At 42.0% G+C, this 21,641-nt stretch overlaps 1 protein-coding gene across 2 annotated transcripts in view; it reads left to right on the forward strand.

Annotated features, from left to right (window-relative positions):
* Positions 1-21,641, forward strand: part of RNF144B (ring finger protein 144B) — a 52,371-nt gene that overhangs the window by 14,871 nt on the left and 15,859 nt on the right. For both annotated transcript variants that reach the window (XM_026669988.2, XM_087961382.1), the window contains exons 2-3: positions 7,720-7,907; positions 18,075-18,179. In XM_026669988.2, coding sequence (XP_026525773.1) covers positions 7,743-7,907; positions 18,075-18,179 — 270 coding nt within the window. In that variant the 5' untranslated portion in view covers positions 7,720-7,742. The remainder of the gene's footprint in view (positions 1-7,719; positions 7,908-18,074; positions 18,180-21,641) is intronic.

The following is a 21,641-nucleotide window of genomic DNA, read 5'->3' on the forward strand; positions in this document are numbered from 1 at the left end:
AGATTCCAATGAGCCTTCATTTCAATTTCATTTGAAAGCGAGCACAATTGTTAGTTTTTTTGTGCAAAAAGATTAGTATCTGGTAATATATGCATATACAAAGTTTAAGTGGCTGATTGATGCAACACAAACATCAATTATTGTTCTTTGGTGCTTTGATGAATAGTGAGAGACCTGTTGCACAGATTGCATTTTGTTAATATGAAAAGGCCTATGTGCATGAATATCATACTTGGATAAATGGATAAATGGCTAAGTGCCAAGTTCCTACTTTGCAGAAAGTTTAAAAGCAATGTATGTTCTGGCTTCCAGTATTCATGAAGGAAAAATATAATGGGTGAAAACAAAGCAGCTAAGCTATTGGATAAAACACATTTAATCAAAGTGTCTGTAAGCAGAAAACATTCACATGTTTCTGCTTTATAGCAGCATTTTTCTGTCAGGGTACTTTCCTAGACTCTTGTCTGTAACTAGCAGGCTTGAAAAACCTTGAGGAACTTCAAAGTTGGTTTGCTATTGCAGTAAACAAGTTTGCTGGCAAGACAGACCTATGAATTATTTAATTTGATTAGGTTTGCAAATGTTTATGAGGTCTTTAGGCCCCTTCTCATAAAATATATGCTTCTGTAAACTCACCATGTACAGTGTATGCAGTAAAGCAGCAGCATTAATAGATTTCATGCCAAGGTACTAGCATTTCAGTAAACTAGGCTTTTTCATTCTGGTACTTGGCAAACTATTTGGATTTGCAGCCCACCAAAACTCCCAATTGGGATTGCCAAAATATTTGCTGTGTATTATACAGTATTTATGTATTTATGCTTCTTTATAATTTGGATTTATAAGGCTGCCCCAACTTGAAACTGAATAGGGGGAGTGGAAATTAAAAACTCGAGGTGTTTTTATGCTAAAAAAACCAGACAAAATGAACCCAAAGTAAACTCACATATCAGGAAACACATATCACAAAACAAATAATAAGTAACAAATTGACATATTGTGACCTGCTCCACTGTTTGTGGAAAAAAAGGTTTTTAAAGACCTTCTGAAGGCTGGCAGGTTTTATGCACTCTGAATTCTGGGGAGGAGCCATTTTAAAGGACAGGAGCCATGATAGAATAAACTGTTTACCTCAACTAACACTTAATTGTCAGGACATAAAGACACCCGCTCTGTCAGATTTTACAGGGCTGGCAGAAATGTCAGAAGAAAAATTGACCCACGGAATGCCAGGGTCTTTGCTATAAAGAGGTATATAGTTTATTTCCAGGACTTATTAGTATAGATATATAATATATTGGTAACCAATGCAGTTTGTGTAACAGAGTGTTACAAGAGTGCACCAAGATGCAGGCACAGCTGCTTTTGTTCCTGCATTTTGACCAGCCTTACTTCCAAATGGTCTTCAAGACCAGTCCTATGTACAGTGTATTGTAGTAGTCCACACATGAAACAGGACTTTTACTCAGAAGTCTGCAGAATACAATCGCCATGGAGAAAAATTGACACTTTTTGTTCTGTACAAGTCAATTTACATACTCGTAGCCCCGCGTCGCGATTGGCTAAAGCGCGCGGCGACCGGATTGGTCGAGCGAGCCGCACTGATTGGCCGTTACGAATCCCCCGCGATTGGTGGAAACTAATCGCGGGAGATTCGAAGCGGTGTCATTGGCCGCGGCCGCCGCGGCTCGGAAATAAAAAGCCGCAGTTTTTTCCCTTCAAGCTTAAGCTGTATCCGGAGCCAATAAAGAGCTGAACTAAGTCACTGACTCCGAGTTTCCTTCCCGCGACGGACACGACACTGGCGACGAAGGTGGGATCCAGAGAATAACCACCGAGCACGTGTCCCGAGGAAGACAAAGACCGACGAGATGGCCAGCATGACCCCACCAGCACCCTTCAACCCCACTACCGAGGACTGGGAATCGTACACGGATAGATTCCTGATGTTCCTCGAAAGTAGCAATTTGAAGGATGCGAACGGGCAGAAGAAAAGGGCCGTCTTCCTCACACACTGCGGGCCCGCAGTGTTTAAGATGGCCAAAGCCCTCGCGAAGCCCGAGGATGTGAAGGCGATGGACTGGGCCGATCTCGAGCCACTCCTTCGGAACCACTACGCCCCCGCTGTGCCCATCCTCATCCGGCGGGATGAGTTCTATCGGCGGAACCAGCGGCAGGACGAGAGCATTAGCGACTTCATAGCCGCCTTGCGAGACCTAGGGGGGATGTGCGAGTTCAGGGACCTGGACGATGTCCTCCGAGACCGCGTGGTCCTAGGCCTCAGGGATCAGGCACTAAAAAGTCGACTGATGGCAAAAGGCAACATCGACCTCGGGGACGCCCTGGCCGAAGCTTCCGCAGCCGAAGCCACCCGGAAGTCAGCAGCCAGACTTCGGAGGGCAGACAACGGGGACCGCACTGAAACCCCCGAGACAAGCCGACGAGAGACCACCACACACCACGGGGACCTGGACTCCGCCTCCGATACCACGGACGAGGAGGAAGACGTCCACCGACTACAAACAGGACGGGACCGGCGAGATCAACGGGGTCGTAAGTCGGGGAACCAGTGCGCCGGGTGCGGGGGAAATCACCTTCGATCAGAGTGCCGTTTTATCGACGCGATCTGCCGGCATTGCAACAAGAAGGGCCACATCGCCCGAGTCTGCCGACTCAGAAAGACACACAGCCCCCGCCGGCGAGAACCAAGCAACCGGGGACGAGACGACACCCCCCCGAGGACCAGAGATCGCCAAGCCGACTATCGCTGGAACCGAGACAACCGAGGACGACGGAGCGGGGAAGGCCGCCAGAGAGAAGAAACCCACCAGACGGTCACCATCGGCCATGCCGAAACCACGGATGCCCGGAAGGTCTACGTGGAGGTGAGCATCGAGGGCGAGCCATGCCGGATGGAGGTAGACTCCGGATCCTACCTCTCCATGGTCGCCTGGAAAGAACTCAAGCGACTGGTGCCAAACATCCAGAAAAGAGGACTGGAGAACCAGAAGCTGATCATCAAGGACTATCAGGGGAACCGCATCCCCGTCATTGGGACCGGACAGTTCGAGGTGACTTTCAAAAACCGCACCGCGAAACTTCCCCTGACTATCGTGGACCGGAACCGACCCAGCCTCTTAGGACTCCAATGGTTCGCGCCACTCGGGATCGAGGTCACGGGAATAAACCACACCACAGAGGCCGACTGGGAGCAGCAGCTGGTGAGGGATTTCCAAGAAGTATTCGACGGCACCCTAGGCAAGTACAAAGGGCCCCCTATCTCTTTCAGCCTAGACCCAAATGTCGCCCCCATACGCCTAAAACCCAGACGGGTGCCTTTTGCACTCCGGAAGAAAATAGACGAGCAGATTGACAAGCTCCTCAAGCAGGGGGTTTTGCAGCCAATCGACCACGCCCGGTGGGAGACCCCCATAGTCACCCCAGTCAAGCCAGATGGGTCAATAAGGATCTGCGGGGACTATAAGGCCACCCTCAATTGCGCCCTGCAGCAAAGCGCCTACCCCGTCCCAGTAGTGCAACACCTATTACACTCGCTGGGGGGGGGGCAAGGTCTTTGCGAAGCTCGACCTGGCGCAAGCCTATCAGCAACTGCCGGTCGATGAAGAAACCGCCGAGGCGCAAACAATAGTCACCCACCGGGGAGCGTTTCGTTGTAACCGACTCCAGTTTGGAGTCAGCGTAGCCCCAGGAATTTTCCAGAGCCTCATGGAGAGACTGCTGCGAGGAATCAAGGGGGTGGTTCCCTATTTTGACGATGTATTAGTGTCGGCAGCCAACCAGGAGGAACTAGAGGGTCGCCTAAGGGAGGTACTAGAAAAATTCAAAGGGGCCGGGCTAAAGGTGAAAAAAGAGAAATGCCAGCTATGCACAGAGCAAGTCGAGTTCCTGGGGTACCTCCTAGACCGACATGGCATCCACCCAACCGGAAGCAAGGTCAAAGCCATAAAGGAAGCCCCCACACCCAAGAACAAAACAGAGCTGCAGGCATTTCTGGGACTGCTAAATTTTTACAATGTGTTCTTGCCCCAAAAGGCGACCGCGGCAGAGCCTTTGCATAGGCTCCTGGACAGGACGGCCAAATGGACCTGGGGGAAATGGGAGGACACCGCATTCAAGAATATCAAAGACCTGCTCACCTCGGATGCCGTTCTCATTCAGTATAATGAGACCCTACCCATCGCCGTCACATGCGACGCCTCACCATTTGGCGTCGGCGCCGTCCTCAGCCATACACTCCCAGACGGAAAAGAAGCACCCATCGCTTTCTTTTCAAGAACACTCAGCAAACCCGAAAGAAACTACAGCCAATTAGATAAGGAGGCACTGGCTATCGTCGCAGCAGTAAAGAAGTTCCACGAGTACCTCTACGGCCGCCGTTTCACCCTCATCACGGACCACAAGCCGCTGCTGGGCATCCTGGCGGGGAACAAGGCCACCCCGAACATCCTATCCCCCAGGATGACAAGGTGGTCTGAGTTCCTCGCCGCCTACGACTACCGGCTCACACACAGACCCGGTAAGACGATCTCCCATGCAGACGCGTTGAGCCGCTCGCCGCTTCCCGACCTAGACAACGATCCAGCTCCCACGACGACCACCCTCACCATAGAGACATTGCCCGATCTACCCATAACCGCGTCAGACATTGCCCGAGAGACTAATAAAGACAAGCGTCTGGCGCGGGTATTACATTGGGTAGAAAAGGGATGGCCAGAGAAAGACAACGATGAAGCATTCAGGACATTCCGAAACCGGCAAACAGAACTGTCACTACAGAAAGGTTGTTTGCTATGGGGGGACAGGGTGGTCATACCGGAAAAACTGCAAGGGAAGGTATTAAAATTACTACACGAAGGGCACCTGGGGATTGTAAGGACTAAAGCTTTGGCCAGAAGCTATGCTTGGTGGCCAGGTATGGACAAGGAGATCGAGGCCTGGGTAGCCAAGTGCTCGCGCTGCCAAGAAACCAGACCAAATCCCCCCGCAGCACCAATATTAGAATGGGAAACGCCCAGGGGACCATGGTCGAGACTCCATATAGATTTTGCCGGGCCCACAAAAGGGAACACATTCCTAATCACGGTGGATGCTTACTCCAACTGGCTGGAGGTAAGCAACATGAAGACCACCACAACAGATGCAGTAACCAAGGTCTTAAACAAACTTTTCGCAACCCACGGTCTCCCGGATGTCATCGTGTCAGACAACGGACCCCAGTTCACCTCGCTGGAATTCGAAAGATTCCTAGCGGAACGAGGCATACGACACGCACTGACAGCGACGGCGCATCCGGCGGCCAATGGTAGGGCAGAACGGATGGTTCAATTTACAAAAAGAACCCTCCAAAAGATCGAACACGGGGACATACAAGAAAAAATAAATAAAATGCTCCTAATACAACATATCACCCCAAACACAACGACAAACAAAAGCCCGGCAGAATTACTAATGGGGAGAAAACTAAGGTCACCACTCGACAGACTACACCCCACATACAACCCGGAAAAACCCCCGGACTCATCTAGCAAGCACCGGGTTTTTTGCACCAGGCGACGCAGTCTATGCAAAAAACCTTACCGGAGACCCACTATGGGTACCGGCAACTATAACCCAACTGACAGGACCCCACTCCTACCGGCTACAGACAACCGATGGACAGACATGGAAACGCCACATCGATCAAATAAGATCAAGAACAAAAAACACAACCGACACGCAACCAAACACAGACGACCCCGATAACACAAACCAAGAGGGGAGGGAAGATACAGGGGATCAAATAGGAAATAACCAGCAATACTCACCAGTCAACAGCCAACCCGAAGTCTCACCAGGAAGGAACAGCCAGGCCAGCTCAACCAGCCCGGAAAGACCAGGCAGGAGCGGCGAAAGTCGCAGCTCGACCAACCCGGGTAGACCAGGAGGGAGCTGCAACAAGAGGCCCAGCGACACCTTCCAGGGGGTTCCATCGACAGGGCCAAGAGAAACAGAAGTCCCGACCGAACCGGCCGGGAGCCAAACAACAACTAAGCTGCGCAAGTCAAGTAGACAAGTACGAAGCCCCGCCTACCACGGGACTACGTTACGAGGACCGAACCAAGAGGGGAGGGGTGTTCTGTACAAGTCAATTTACATACTCGTAGCCCCGCGTCGCGATTGGCTAAAGCGCGCGGCGACCGGATTGGTCGAGCGAGCCGCACTGATTGGCCCGTTGCGAATCCCCCGCGATTGGTGGAAACTAATCGCGGGAGATTCGAAGCGGTGTCATTGGCCGCGGCCGCCGCGGCTCGGAAATAAAAAGCCGCAGTTTTTTCCCTTCAAGCTTAAGCTGTATCCGGAGCCAATAAAGAGCTGAACTAAGTCACTGACTCCGAGTTTCCTTCCCGCGACGGACACGACACTTTTTCACTCTTATCACCAGTGTGTAGGCTGAGGCCTGAACTCTTAACAGTACTTGGTGGTGTCCTCTTTGAGTTTTATGCCAACATCTCTTCAGGCACTTCATTTCCCTCAAATTCCTCAGTAAACAAAACATTTGTTTCTGATTAGCGACTGGAGAGAAATTGTGCTATTTTATCAAGTGCTCTGGCCATATTACATAGGTCACCCAAACTTAAAGGCGAACTGTTTATCAGACTGAATAATCTGAATCTTTCCGGGAAGTGCTTCAATAGATCTACAGGTTGAAGATGTGGTTCCTTAGGGGTTTATGGTCTGGGATGGATGCCAACTGGACAGAGTCCATAGCGGATCTGCAGAATTCGTACACAGGGAAGTGTCACATTGATAAATTAAAAGTCATTGCAGGCTACAAAGGGATACCTAGTATATTGGGCAGCTGATGGAATGGCAGCAATGCTGGAGCTGGTGGTGGCACTGTGGCCTGGAAGCTTTTATAGGTTCTTGACAGTGCATCTTTTGGGGCAGCAATGGTGAATTTATTAACTTTTCAAAAATGTCTGTGGGCTGTGCAGGTCTGCTTGGAAAGCTACATATTGGCAAGCCTGGTCTACGGTGATGAGCAGGGCAATTTCTTATGGAATCATCAGGGATTGTTTTGAGCTTAGAGTCTGAGGAAATGGCTCATTTTGTCCAGTTGTGGGCAATGCCATAGCTTCTGTGGCATGTTATGAACATTTCTGATAGAAAATATTTATTTCTGGTTGTGTGTGTGTGTGTGTGTGTGTGTGTGTGAAAAACCTTTATTAAACATTAAAACATTAATAAAAAAGAATAAATACAAAATACAATACAACTCATTAAAATGAAAAACACTATAAACATTACAAATCATTTTGACAGTGCTTATATACCAGCTATTGTTCCAATACATGTTTCATATTCCTGGTTATTTCCCATACATTAACCTCTTTAAACTATTCCTTCCTTGTTTATTTACTCGCTTATTTCTATCATTTATGGCAAATTTATATTATTGATTTATCTGAATGTGTTTTCTTCACCTGAATTGATGAAGGCTGCTGTAGAATGAGGAGGAAATGTACTTGTGTTGTCTTGCACTAATATAAGTGGGTTAGCCCTATCATATCATTTGACAGTCTATATTGATGAATAAAAGAACAGGTTAAAAGACGGAGCTGTGGAAGACGTCGCTTATACATTGCTTAAAATTCCACAATGTTAAATTTTAACTTGCAAAATAATTCTCATTGGCACATTCTGATTTATATCTTGTAGTATTGCCGGGTGTATTTAAATTGATGTCCTCTGCTACTGAAATCTGCTTCAGCACCATGACAACCGGAGTAGCAGAAGTTGGGGGATTGCCCTTGGAGTCTTTGGTGACTTGTAAGCTGTGCTTATCTGAATATTCACTGGATAAGATGACCGCACTTCAGGATTGCAACTGCATCTTTTGTACCTCGGTAAGTATGGACAGCAATCTGTCTATTGTTGAAAGAAAAGAATGAGCTGAAAAACAATGTTCTGACATTAACTATCAGATTACTGCAGTAATTAAGAATGATATTTTCCATATTGCAGGGTAGACATGATAGTCATGGTCGCCAATGACCTTGTTGCACCAAGTTCTAAACCAACTCCCTTCATCTTCTTTTATTTATTTTTAGATACTTCTTTTTTTCAGGTACTTCAATTTAAAAAAAAAAATAGGGAGAAAACTGGCATCTGCAAAAGCCCTGACCTTTCCCATCAGTAATAAATATACAGCTGGTATTTTTTTCTGATTTTTATAATGCTTTATTACATTGAACTCTGTAGGCTCAGGGCTGTCTGTTCTAATTGCAGCATTCTGGTACCTCTGCAACAGAACATTCCCAACCTTTTGCTGACTTCTTACAGATAAACTAAAATCCAGCCCTACAAATCATGTGCTTGTCTGCCAAGCTGCAGGTCTTTTTTTTTTTATTCCTACTAACCCAGCGAAAGGACAGAGAAAAATCATGTAAAGGATTGTAAAACTCTGCCAATCTATCTGTCAATAGGAACAACTTTCGGAAAATAGAACAGGTCCAAATGCGGTGTGTCAGAAGAAATCAATGAAAAAAAATTGACTTTGAAAATGGGCAAAGTTTGGACTGAGGTGAAAAAAAATAGAAGTATAGAAAAAAAAAAAGAGAGAATCCTTATAGGATGGGTAGTGATGGAAGTGACTCAGAATGGTAGCTCCTGCTCCATTCTAAACCCTTATCCGGCTGCTGATCACAGAGCATATCCACACACACCCCCACTCATGCTTCTTAGTGCGCATACATGCACAAAAGCACACAGATGCAAGTGGAATAGAGAGGCATAGATGAGGTGCCAGGCATTGCTTTGTTACACATAAGAAAATACAGATGGTTCCTATGGCAGGTGCTGACAAATTAGATTAGAAAGAACTCCAGAAATTATAGTCTTCATGCTTTCCTTAACTAATTTTGGAATTTAGTTCTTTAATTAAAATTCTGCAATAGTGGTAGAGGTAAGGAATTAATAGTGTTCAGATTTATTTTTTATCAGATGTGAAAAAAGGTTTATCACTCAGCTATCATATCAATATGAGTAAAGTAAAATTCAGATTCCAATATCTGATCAAAGGACCCAAACATGTGAATGAAAAGTGCAGTTTAATGGATATATATGCATGTGACTGGCACATTATATACATCTGAGTAAATATTTAAATAATAAATATTTTGAGTGCTGGGACTCTTTGTGAATTGAGCCAGAAAAGGCTGCCAATAGCTGTGATCTAGTGAAGAAACCAATGTTGGTTATACTTTTGATGTATAACAACAAATTCTTGAAAACCTGGTTGTATAATTATAGAATTTTTTAATAAGGTATTAATTTGAGTCAAGTTGCTCTTTATTAATTTTATTAATTTTACAATAATTTTTTGGTATAAAATTGTCCAGATAGTAGTAAAAAAAGGGCTAAATATTGCACTACTCATTTAACATGCACATTAAGGAATGCAGAATTACAAATCCTTCAAGTCTTAACAATGGCCTCCTAGTAATCTTATTTGCCAGGAATAGTAAATAGATTGTAGCAACTGAAGTTCAGTGCATAGACTTCATATTTCACAAAATGTTTGTGGCTTACAAGACCTCTTACAACATTTGTGTGAACTCTTAACAAATTTGTTTGGAGTGAGTTTGATACTGTAAACTTTATTTTGAAACCTTTCAAAATTATTTCATTATTTCAAAATCATTTTTGTTTACGTAAATTAGAATTCAAGAGAAGACCTTGGGTGTTGTCTCAGTCTTAATAACTTCTTACAAAATCTAATCTTACAATTAAGTTGATAATATCTATAGATCATTAATTGTATTTTTTGTAAGTTTCATTTCAAGGGAAGTATTTTCATTATAATCATAGAATGTAGAGGTTAGGATTGCTTTTATTGTAACAGCTAGAGTAACAGAATGTTGGAAGTCTAAGGAAGATGCATTCCCCTCCCTTATTTTATATTTCTGGGCACTCGGGTGGGGCCTGTTTGAGATGTTTATTGAAACTATTTTTTTGGCCCAGGTAAAGCCCCTCTTAATGTAATTGTTGTCTTGATAGTGGTTCATCTTTCTGTCCTTTAAGGTCATTCCATAGGTTCACTATAGCTAGCGATATATCAGACATTTATAAACACAAGACAGTGTAATAGTTGTAATAATAGGTGTATGACTTTCCTTGTATTCTTAAAAAAGAATCTGTCTGAACCAGCTGTGGCTCTACTTTGTTTAACATATTACATGACTGAGATCTGGACCCTGTATTTGATTGAGGTTGCAAATATTAAGCAATTTACCTGTGTGGCATGTCCAATGTATATCAACCTACCCAGCCAAATAACTTTTAAGATACAGATAATCCTTGAGTTACAATCACAACTGAGCTCAAAATTTCTGTTGCTAAGCAAGACAGTTGTTAAGTAGGTTTTGACTTATTTAACATCCTTTCTTGCCACAATTGTTAAGTGAATCACTGCAATTGCTAAATTAGTAACGTGGTTGTTAATGAATCTGGCTTTCCCGTTGATTTTGCTGGTCAGAAGGTCAAAAACGGTGATCACATGATCCCCGGACACTGTAACTGTCATAAATATGAATTAGTTGCCAAGCATCTGAATTTTGATTACACGACTACCTTCTGAATTACAGGCAGCATATGGAGAATCATTATCCTCATATCTGATTTATGGCCTTTGGATAGTTAGCTGGCTGACTTCTGTGCGTCTTAATTAAACAGGCTTTTGGTCTGATTCAAAAGAACTGCTCTTCAGCAGGGATAAAGTTAGTTATTTGAATTTTCAGTGCTATGCTTTGGGGTGGCTTGGAGACGAACATAAATTTACATTTGATTTGCTATAAATCAGAGATATTAACCATTTATGGAGAATTTTATAAATTCTGCATTGGTATGACACTAAGACTAGTTCTATTATAATGTTTTAAATTAAAACAATACACATTTCTCTTTAATAAAAATAAGAGACTTTTGCCATTTTCCTGGTCTAGTCTGATCAGCTGCATTTAACTAGCGGTACATGGGAGAATGTGACCTCCACAAAAGGTTAACTTAACATTATAAACCTATTTTATCTTGTATACTGTATAGTACAGTGCGGGTTTGTATCCAGTTTCTGTTCTGAATATGTCTCTTGAGAACTGGAAGGTAAACTCATCTGTTACTTCCTTTCTTTGTTTTAGGTTAAATTCTTTTGCAGAAATAGAGCTATGCAGCAACACATGGTTTCAGTTGTTTATCCTGTTTCTCAATGCCCTATTCTTGAGACCTATGCAGAGAAGAAGAATGTGAACTAAGGATGAATGGATTTATGTGGAATGTGCTTGTGTGCCTCTAGAAATGGTATTATGAGAGACCCATTATGGTTAGACATACATTTCGCTCTATTCTTATTTGATCCCTTTGAACTAAGCTCTGTCATTTAAAATGCTTGTATTCACTTCTCATCTAACAGCAAACACTTTTTGAAACACTTCAATTTCTGTAGGGCCAGATAACTGACAGTTGATCTCAGAAAGCTAAGCAGGTTCAGAGACTTGGTTAGCACATGGATGGGAGAACAGCCAGAACTGCCAGGACTGGGAAATTGAAAAAAAAAAACATACTGGAAAATGACCAGAGCAAACATTTATCTATTGTTCTTAAGAAAATGACTTGGTAGTATCCATGACATCAGAAGAAGATGGACTTGATTTGATAGATACGTTAATTTTTTTTGTGTTTTATTCCTAAAATTGTTGACAGAGCCAGGAAACATGCAACTCGGCACAATAGCAGACCACATGTAATGGATTACGTGCAACACACACTAATTATTGTTTAACATGCAGTACATGAGCCTGCTTTAAAAGGTGATATATTATGGGAACCATGCTGAGAACCATTTTAAAGCTGTATGTTGGCAACTCTCTTGATAGAGTTATCAGGATCCTAATCAGAGGTGGTATTCAGTAGGTTCTGACCAGTTCTGCAGAACCGGTATTGGAAATTTTGAGTAGTTTGGAATACCACCTCTGACTGGCCCTTCCTCCAGCTATTCTCTGTCTCCTGAGTCCCAGCTGATTGGCTGGGCCATCTTTTGTTGCTGTGCATGGGAGAACAGAGCTGGAAAGCAGGTTAGTGGGGTGGGGAGAGATGGGGATTTTACAGTATTCTTCCCCTGGAGTGGGGTGTATAGTGTATTCACGTATAGACTTCTAATACCACATTCCTATTGGTTAAACAACATAGCTTAACGATTGGTTAAGAACAACAGTTTCCGATTGGCTGCCTAAAGCGGCGGGAAGTTTAAATACATGCCATTGGTTGCGAGCCGCGAGCAGCCTCTATAAAAAGGGCTGCCACGGCTCGACTTTAGTTGAAGTTACTGGTTGCTAATAAAGAGCTGAATTCAACTCCAGTCTTCGAGTCTGCTTATTCCTGGCGATAGAACAGGGTGGAATGGAGATTTTTACAGTATCCTTCCCCTGCTACGCCCACCAAGCCACACCCACAGAACCGGTAGTAAAAAGTTTTGAATCCCACCACTGATTCTAATGCCAATGGCAAGTGTACCTGTAACAGTGGTTAGGCTCCAGATCTCTGCATGTATAGTATTTGATTTAAAAATAAAACAGCAAAACATTTTTCAAATTTAGCTAGATCATTAAATTGTGTTACTTCTGTTTCACACTAGAATAAGAGATCCTGATGTTTTATCACTATAGCTGTATCAAGAGCAAATAGCATGATTGCTGAAACCCAAGTGGGATTGGTGGTTGTGATCATTTGGATGCAGCTTCTTGGCAAAAATAGCTCAAAGGCAGCATGCCAAGACAGATTTGAGAAAGATGCAAAATAATTGCAGTGGAAAATATAGCAAAGGAGCTGTGAGGTCGAATTAGTGGATATATACATCCAGAAAAATAAATGGGACTTTTCTAGTTTGGAGCAGTTGACAAATTAAGGCTGCTTTCCTATGAATTTATCTTGGAGTAAGCACCATAGCCAGAAGGTCTGACTTATATGTGAGTTTTTATTAAAATGTTTTAAGTTTAATATATCATATGGTGAAATGAAGTACAAGTAGTCCTCGACTTACAACCACAATTGAGCTCAATGTTTCTATTGTTAAGCAAGATGTTTGTTAAGTGAGTTTGGCCCATTTTTCGACTTTTTTTTGCCACAGCTGTTAAGTGAATCGCTGCAGTTGATAAATGAGTAACCTGGTGGTTAAGTTACAATTAAAACTCTCTGGCACCTGTGCAGTGGCTCTTCTGTTGAAGTGGAGGAGGAAAATTCACAGAGTATTGTCAATTTTTGGGGGGATATTTTACCCGGCTTTCGAGAGGGGGTTGCAAACTTTTGCATTTTCTTGAGCAAACCCAGAAATGTCAGATAAAAGCTTTCCAAAGAAAAAAGGCTATCTTGCAAATACGAAAGATCGTAGCAAAAATATTTCCCTTTTTAAAACAATATGACAAAAACCCCAAGTACAAACAAAGTGTTTGGCAGACAGAGAAACATAAGCATTAATGTTTGGTTGGTAATGATCATCCACAGAATTTTAAATAATTTTAATAATATCTTAAATAAGATAATAAAGTGATCTGGTGTATATGTGAATGCTTAAATAGAATTAGAGACTAGATTTCATTGCCGAGAAAATAGTCCAAGAAAGAAAGATTATCTCCTAGTTATCTTTTTAAAAATCTAAAATTGTAAGTAAAATGTCACTATCTTAGGGAATATTTTCATCTTCTTACTGGAGTCAGACTGTTATTTTGTCCAATGGTGTGATATATTTCATAAATGATATCAAAGATCTAGCCAGCAAATCAGACGCTCACTTATTTGTTAGTTGACTTAATTAACAACTCTATACTTTAATTATAAAAGAAATAACAGTTCTAAATGAACATAATAGCTATGCAATGAAATTTAAGGTTTGTATACATTTAGGAGATTGTCACAGTACTGTTAAAATTAGTAAAAATCACCTTGTATCTCCACCAAGTAAAAAGTAAAAGGACTGTTTTGTAATGAAGTCTTGAAAAGTTGTACAGGTAGTCCTCGACTTTAAACCACAACTGAGCCTTTGAATGAGAGATAGTTGTTAAATGAATTTTGCCCCATTTTTATGACCTTTCTTGCCACCGCTGTTAAGCAAATCACTGTACTTGTTAAGTTAGTAACATGGTTGTTAAGTGAATCTGGTGTCCCCATTGATTTGCTTGTCAGAGGATCACAGAAGGTGATCACATGATCCTGGGAGGAATATAGCTGTCATAAATATGAACCAGTTGCCAAGTAACTGAATTTTGATCACATGACCCTGGGGCACTGCGGTGGTTGTAAATTTGAAAAACAGTCATAAGTCACTTTTTCAGTGCTATTGTAACTCCAAATGGTCACTAAACGAATGGTTGTAAGCTGTATGACCCTCACCTGATTACCTGGGTAGCCTCTTGCCCCAAATAAACCAAGTATGTTTGTTTATACAGGCATATAGTCCTATGTTTTGTATAAGCTTCCTTTATCTTCCATACTAACATTTGCTATATTGCTATAGCATTTTTGTCCTTTTTCCATTTGCGTTCTGAAAATGTGTAAGAATTGAAACAAATCAGCTGGAATCCCTTTAAAGTGTTGAATCACAGGGATAATCAAGGGTGGAAATGGCAACCTGAACAAGACGGCCCTTTGTTTGTGAATGCCGAGGAAGATTATCTAAAAGTGGCCTTGATGGATTTGAGGTGAAAGGAAGTACAAAATGCCTTCTTAAGCCATTAGTTAGCCATGAGATCTGAACCTCCATCGCCTGATGGGTTGAGCTACATACTGAGTGCAAATAAATCCCTAAAGGTTTTGGAAATGAACATTTTGAGCAGACGGTTGGCAGCAAGTGGTACACTTAAATCTTTCCTTGTCGTCATCAGCTGCAAATTATTTGTGCTTCTCTCTTCACTTGTCCCACAGATGTCAGTTTCTTTATAAACATGGACAAGGCACTCAGAACTCTCCCGGGGAGAGGTGAGGGGTGGGGAAAAAACAGGTAAATATTGAACAGACCAACATGGAAAGGGTGAAGCCAACTCAAAACTATGTGGAATGACCATGGGACACTAGGCAGAGGGAAAGACAGAGAACTCCTATGTGAGGAACAGAGCAGAACCTTCCTTCATACATTATACCTTTGTCTGCAGTGCAATTCCTAGTTTCCTATATAGAACAGAACAGAATATAATTGTTTATTGGCCAAGTGTGATTGGACACAAAAGGAATAAGGATGAGTTACTGCCTAAATTGAATTAGTCTGAATTAAACATGACTTCTCCTTTCTCTCACATTCCTTCACTCGGATAGGGAGGGCGTCAAAGAGAAACTTCACCAGATTACCTTCTGGTTAGTGGATGTTTTCTGATGGGCCACTTTTATTGTAATGGCCATTTTGCGAATAGGCAACAAGCCACCAAACCCCTGGCAACCCTGATTTGTTTTCGAAGAGCCTTCTTGCGCAGAACAGTTGCCTCTCTCTTACCTAGACTATTTCTGATCAGGATGGGCTGCCAAGAGACACTGATTATTTAGTATTTGGCTGAAAAGCATACTTTGTGCTAGAGATGCCGCTTAAATTTTCTGTGAAATTCTGGAAATGTGGGCAGTCCTTGAGGTGTACCTTTTACTCCAGAAGATTAAAATCCTAGTTTGCAGTAGCACTTCTGTGGGAGAACATAATGTATAGAAGTCTTTTAAATGATAGCTTTTGTGATACTTGATGAAGCAGTTTATAGTGAGGTTATAAGAGCAGAGCACATTATGTGAGGGAGATCGGCGGCTCTTAAATATGACAAAACAAGTAAATAACATTTCATAATACCATCTATTGTAGGGCTTTATGTAATACAAAATACTTAACATCGAATGTGTATTTAATACTTTGGATTAGGTGTAGTTTCCACAAAATAGAGATGGATTTGTGGGATATCAATTTCCCAGCTCATGTTTCCAGCTCATCTTAAACCTCAACCTACATTTATATCTCTGACAGCAGGGGTGGGATTTAAATTTTTTAACAACTGGTTCTGTGGGTGTGGCTTAGTTGGTAGGCGTGGCTTGGTGGTCATGTGACTGGGTGGATGTGGCTTGGTGCTCATGTTATTAGCTGGGTGTGGCCAACTCAATATCACTCACATTGAGGCACGCATCTCCTCACCTGGCCTCTCATGACTGTGGAGATGCTACAACAGTCGTAAGTGTGAAAAATGGTCATAAGTCACTTTTTTCAGTGCCATTGTAACTTTAAATGGTCACTCCACACAAGCAAAGTACGAGCAAAGGAGGGGGGGAAAACTCCAGAGAAGTTCCTGAGACAGGAATTCTAGTCCTGCCAAGAATGTAATAAGGGTTAACGGAGAGGCAGTTTCTGTAAGCAACACCAGAATGTTTCCTTCCTGCCTTCCTTACAGGATTAGACCAATAATTTCTTCTAACAACCGGTTCTCCGAACTGCTTAGCGAATAGGTGCGAACTGGTAGAATTCCACCCCTGTCTGACAGTCATAATTACCATATATTGCAAGAGAATGTTTAAATGCTCACCATAAAAGCTTAAAAGAATAGAATTCAGTTTATTTACTTATGGGAATTCAGAACCCTTATTCAGTGAACTTATCTGACTTTAATTGAAAATTGCAAGGATGGCACTTCCTTGACATGAATATATTAACAAATTAGCATTAATGTATGTGAATGATTTTTTAAAGTGAAATTATCGAAAGGGTAAATAAACGATGAGATTTTTTTTTTATCAAGGTTATAGACCAGTCATCCCAATCTTGGCAATTTCACCAAGATTAATGCTGGGTGGGGAATTCTGGGAGTTGAAGTCCACACGTCTTAAAGTTGCCAAGACTGAGAACCCCTGTGTAGATCTTCATCTTTAACTTCATTTGTTTGCTTCAGAGTTATTACTAAATAATGGTCTTATACTGCTAAGTATATCCATGCATCAGTTCATGCAAATTATATCCACCCCATTAAAAGAAAAAGACCAGAGATGAAAACTAGGAAAATACATCTTGCCCCGGACCACCTGAATCTCCAGGGTCACGTTCCACCGAGCAGGCCCAGCAATAGGTGACTATAGTAGCTGGCTGGGGAATTGTGGGTGTTGAAGTCCGTAAGTCTTAAAGTTGCCAACTTTGAGAGCCCTGATCTAGACTATGCAAAGGTCTAACTAACTAACTAACTAACTAACTAACTAACTAACTAACTAACTAAACTAACCAATGTGCCTAGATTAATACATGTAATTGAACTGCAAGTATAACTGAAATGATTTGGCTCTTGGGTAGGGAGCATTGCCTTTTCAGTGGATGCTTCCCAGAGAAGTCCTGGGTCTCATTTCCTCTGCTCATCTAATGTTATTAGGGTAGTCTAGAGCTCCCACCCAATCTCAACAACATAGTCACTTTCTGATATTCTAGTTCATCAGCTATACATTACTTACTAGCTATAGCTTGACTGTATGAATTTGTATAACCATTACATGGCAACCAATAGATACAAAGTCTAAAGTCTACTCCTCTAAAGTCTAGCTCTTTGTCCTGTTTATCAAAAAGTCTACAATCCTCCCATAGTAACACAGAGAGAGAGAGTCCCTGACTTATGACTATTTGATTAACGACAGTTCAAATTTACAATGGTGCTGAAAGAGGTGAGTTAGTTCCAACAGCTGGTGGAGGTGCCTTATGCCATTTTATGGTTTATAACATAGGACATAGAATAACAGAAGTTGGAAGGGTCTTGGAGGTCATCTAGTCCAACTCCCTGCACAAGCAGGAGAGGCTATATGATTTCAGACAGGTGGCTGTCCAGTCTCTTTTTGACAGCCCCCAGTGGTGGGGCACCTACAACTTCTGAAAGCAAGTCATTCCATCGGTTGATTGTTCTCATCGTTAAGAAATTTCTTCTCAGTTCTAGGATGCTTCTTTCCTTGATTAGTTTCCATCCATTGGAATATAATACTTACATATTATAATTTACATATGATTTATAACTTACGTATTTCTTCTTCCTTAGTGTCTAAAGCAATACGTACAATTGGCCATCCGTGAAGGGTGTGGTTCTCCCATCACTTGTCCAGACATGGTCTGCTTAGGCCATGGGATGCTGCAAGAAACAGAGGTATTTATATTTAGTTCCTCTCTCATTGCCTTTTAATCTTCGTCATTCATTTACATAATGAATATATTAGATTGTTTTCCTCCTTAATTACTCTAATGACTACTTGGCAAGAAGCCCACTTCACAGGAGAAACTAGAAACAAGCAGGTGGTTTTTCACTTGTTTTCCCTTTCCTGGGGAAATGTTTACTTGGCATCCAGACAGTCTCAGAATTGCTTGCTTGCAACAAGAACATTCTCAATTTGAATGTCCCTAGTTCTTTGTTAGTAATACATTCTGGAAGATGTACTATGGCATTCAGAATTGTAAAACACAAGTGGTAGAAATGTTACACGTCGCTTGAGAAGGATAATATTTTTTTGGGGAGGGAAACGGAGAAAATGCTTGTATATACATACTTGGAACGGTATGTATGAACTCCAATTGCAGTTTATTGGATGTCTGAAGTGTTATGTGTACCCAACTATGCAGTTCTTGTTAATAAAAGCTCAGGATAAAAAAAATTCACATGGCCAATTTTTATTAAATCTCTTCATGGAACATTCATGCCATGCTTCGTATCATACCCCTTGTTGTTATGCAAATTACTTGTATGTTGCCATTCCAAACAGAGTTTTCTGAGGATAACTGACCAGATGGCAAATTTGCCAATTTTAAATTAAGATGATGTCAGGGGTGGGATTCTATAGGTTTGCACCTATTTGCTAGAACCGGTTGTTAACATTCTAAGCAGTTCGGAGAACCGGTTGTTAGAAGAAATTACTGGTCTAATCCTGTAAGGAAGGCAAGAAGGAAACATTCTGGTGTTGTTTACAGAAACTGCCTCTCCGTTAACCCTTATTACATTCTTGGCAGGACTAGACTTCCTGTCTCAGGAACGTCTCTGGAGGTTTTTTTCCCCTCCTTTGCTGGTACTTTGTTTGTGTGGAGTGACCATTCAAAGTTACAATGGCACTGAAAAAAGTGACATGACCATTTTTCACACTTACGACTGTTGCAGCATCCTCACAGTCATGAGAAGCCAGGTGAGGAGATGCGTGCCTCGATGTGAGTGATGTTGAGTTGGCTACACCCATCCGGTCACATGACCACCAAGCCATGCCCACCAACTAAGCCACACCCACAGAACCGGTTGTTAAAAAATTTTAATCCCACCCCTGGATGATGTATAATAGGATTACAAATATGCAAGGATTATCAGTTGGTTAAAAGGTTAGGAGTAGTCTCGACATTAAATATTAATATAATTCATTAAAAGCTTTGACACAATAATGGAACAAGAGCTATCCTCCCTTGGAAAGTGTTGCAATGGGATGTGTGGCTAACCTTGGGGGACGAAGGGAAGAAATGCTGCCTAGGAACCAATCAGACGAGAGGCAGGAGCCCCCAATGGTTTAGTGGTCAGAGGAAGAAACCTAGGAAAGACTTAGCCTAATTGATGGGGTGATTAAAAGTGCTGGAAGGAAGTTTATATCTTCAGACTCACAAGATTCTGTTAATGTAGTCTTACAATAAAGTAGATTTAGCTCATTTAGTCATGTTTTTTAAAACATCTGGTTTATCCAGGAAGGCTGACATCCATCCAGGGGTGGGCTTCAAAAATTTTAGCAAGGGGTTCTCTGCCCGGTTGCTCGGTGGGTGTGGCCTGATGGGTGTGGCCTAATCAGCCTCCTGCATCATGGCAGTGGGGGGCATTTTTGCCCTCCCTGGGCTCCGGAGGCTCTCTGGAAGCCAGAAATGGGCCCGTTTTCAGACTTCCCAAACTTCTGGGAAGCCCATTTTTCATCCTCCCTGAGCCTCCCTGCATTTATCTGCCTCCCAAACGGGCCGTGTGAGGACTCCTGGGAGGGGAGTGGGTGGGGCCAGCCAGTGGGATTCTCCGAACTGTGCAGAATCTTAACTATAGGATCGCCCAAACCCCTGCAAACCCCCAGCAGCCCACCCCTGCATCCATCTTTCAAGTCTGAAGATAATTTTTTTTCCATCGGCCACTTTTAACTGCCTGATCACACAGCTTTCTTGACATATGAGAAGTGGTGTTTTTTTTTTAAAGTGCTGTAACGTACTAAATCAACTCCAAAGTTATACAAATAAAAGATCTCCACATTTGCATAGAATTTGCATGATTTTCAGGTTGAATTTTCAATGGGTACATTGCACATATTCACCTTGAATTGTACAGTTAGAAAATCTGTTAAGGGATAAAGTTGCTTTGTCTTCTTAGGTCAACATTCCAGCATTATTCACATAGACCTGAAATAATAGTAAGCTTTTGGCATTTTGAATGTAGAGAAAATATAGTGCTAAAGTATACATGAAAATCATAGAAGCGTGTTCCAAGATTTTTGTTTGCAAAGCTTCTGAAATCTAAGCTTTTCAGTTAGCCTGGCAAGAGGGCACTTTAGGGTACACATCTAATGAGCCATTAATGTTTTCTTTAGTATGCAACCCTAAATATTGAATGAATAAATAATGAGGAAGTTATTTAATGGATCATGCATGATGGGAAGCGCTTAAATTTGTTATGGGTTTTGTTCCTTATATATTTGTTCATCTTCACTGATACATTATAGTGACGAGTAATCATTCCGACCAGAATAGATGCTCTTAAAATGATCTATGCTGGGCCAAAACTTCAGTAAAGAGCTTTTAGCTCTCTTAATGAATAAACAGTATGGGTATGTTACTGTTTGCTGCTATAGATAACTTCATATGATGCTCTGATTATATTTCTGAATTTTATCTATTCTGAAGATCATCTTTATCCTGTTGCCCACCAAAAATGTTGCATTGATAGCCTTGATGGCCTTTGATCATACTTGCTCGGGAATACTGTATGTTATTTGTTAAGCAGGTTTATATATTACTCCACCATCAAAGCTGACACCAGACAGAGCATAGAACAACTCAAAGAAATAGTGCAAGATCAGAAGACATGGAGAGACCTGGTCCATACAATTTCCAAGAGTCTGACACAACTAAGTGGATATATCATCATGATTATATATTAGATAGACAGACAGACAGACAGACAGACAGACAGACAGACAGATAGATAGATAGATAGATGTGTTGCACATTGTAACACATGGCATTGGCAGCACACTGGGGAAGGAGGTATTCGAGGGTGCAGAGAGGGAAGGATACACACTTGTCCCTGTACTCTTGGTATAAAATTGTGAATATCTGAAAAGGGCTGGTTAGAATAATTAGCAGGACTTTCAAGATAATTTCTTGTCAGGGTTATCAGTTATACATCATTTCAGATTTTCATGCTAAGAACCTGAAGATCTCCAAGGAACCCTCTCAGATAAAGATATTTGGAGATATTTGGAGTGGACACATACTGTATATGGTACCCGTATCTCTTCCCAAATTTAGTTCCACTTGCCTAGAGATCTTGACCTATCTTTAAAAGATTGCCTCAAACTGTTCTCTTTTTTAATACTCAGGGGCTTCTCAC

This window comes from Notechis scutatus, chromosome 3, assembly GCF_049901735.1.
Source record: "Notechis scutatus isolate UNSWTSFEM ecotype Mainland chromosome 3, rNotScu1.2, whole genome shotgun sequence".
Classification (NCBI taxonomy): domain Eukaryota; kingdom Metazoa; phylum Chordata; class Lepidosauria; order Squamata; family Elapidae; genus Notechis; species Notechis scutatus.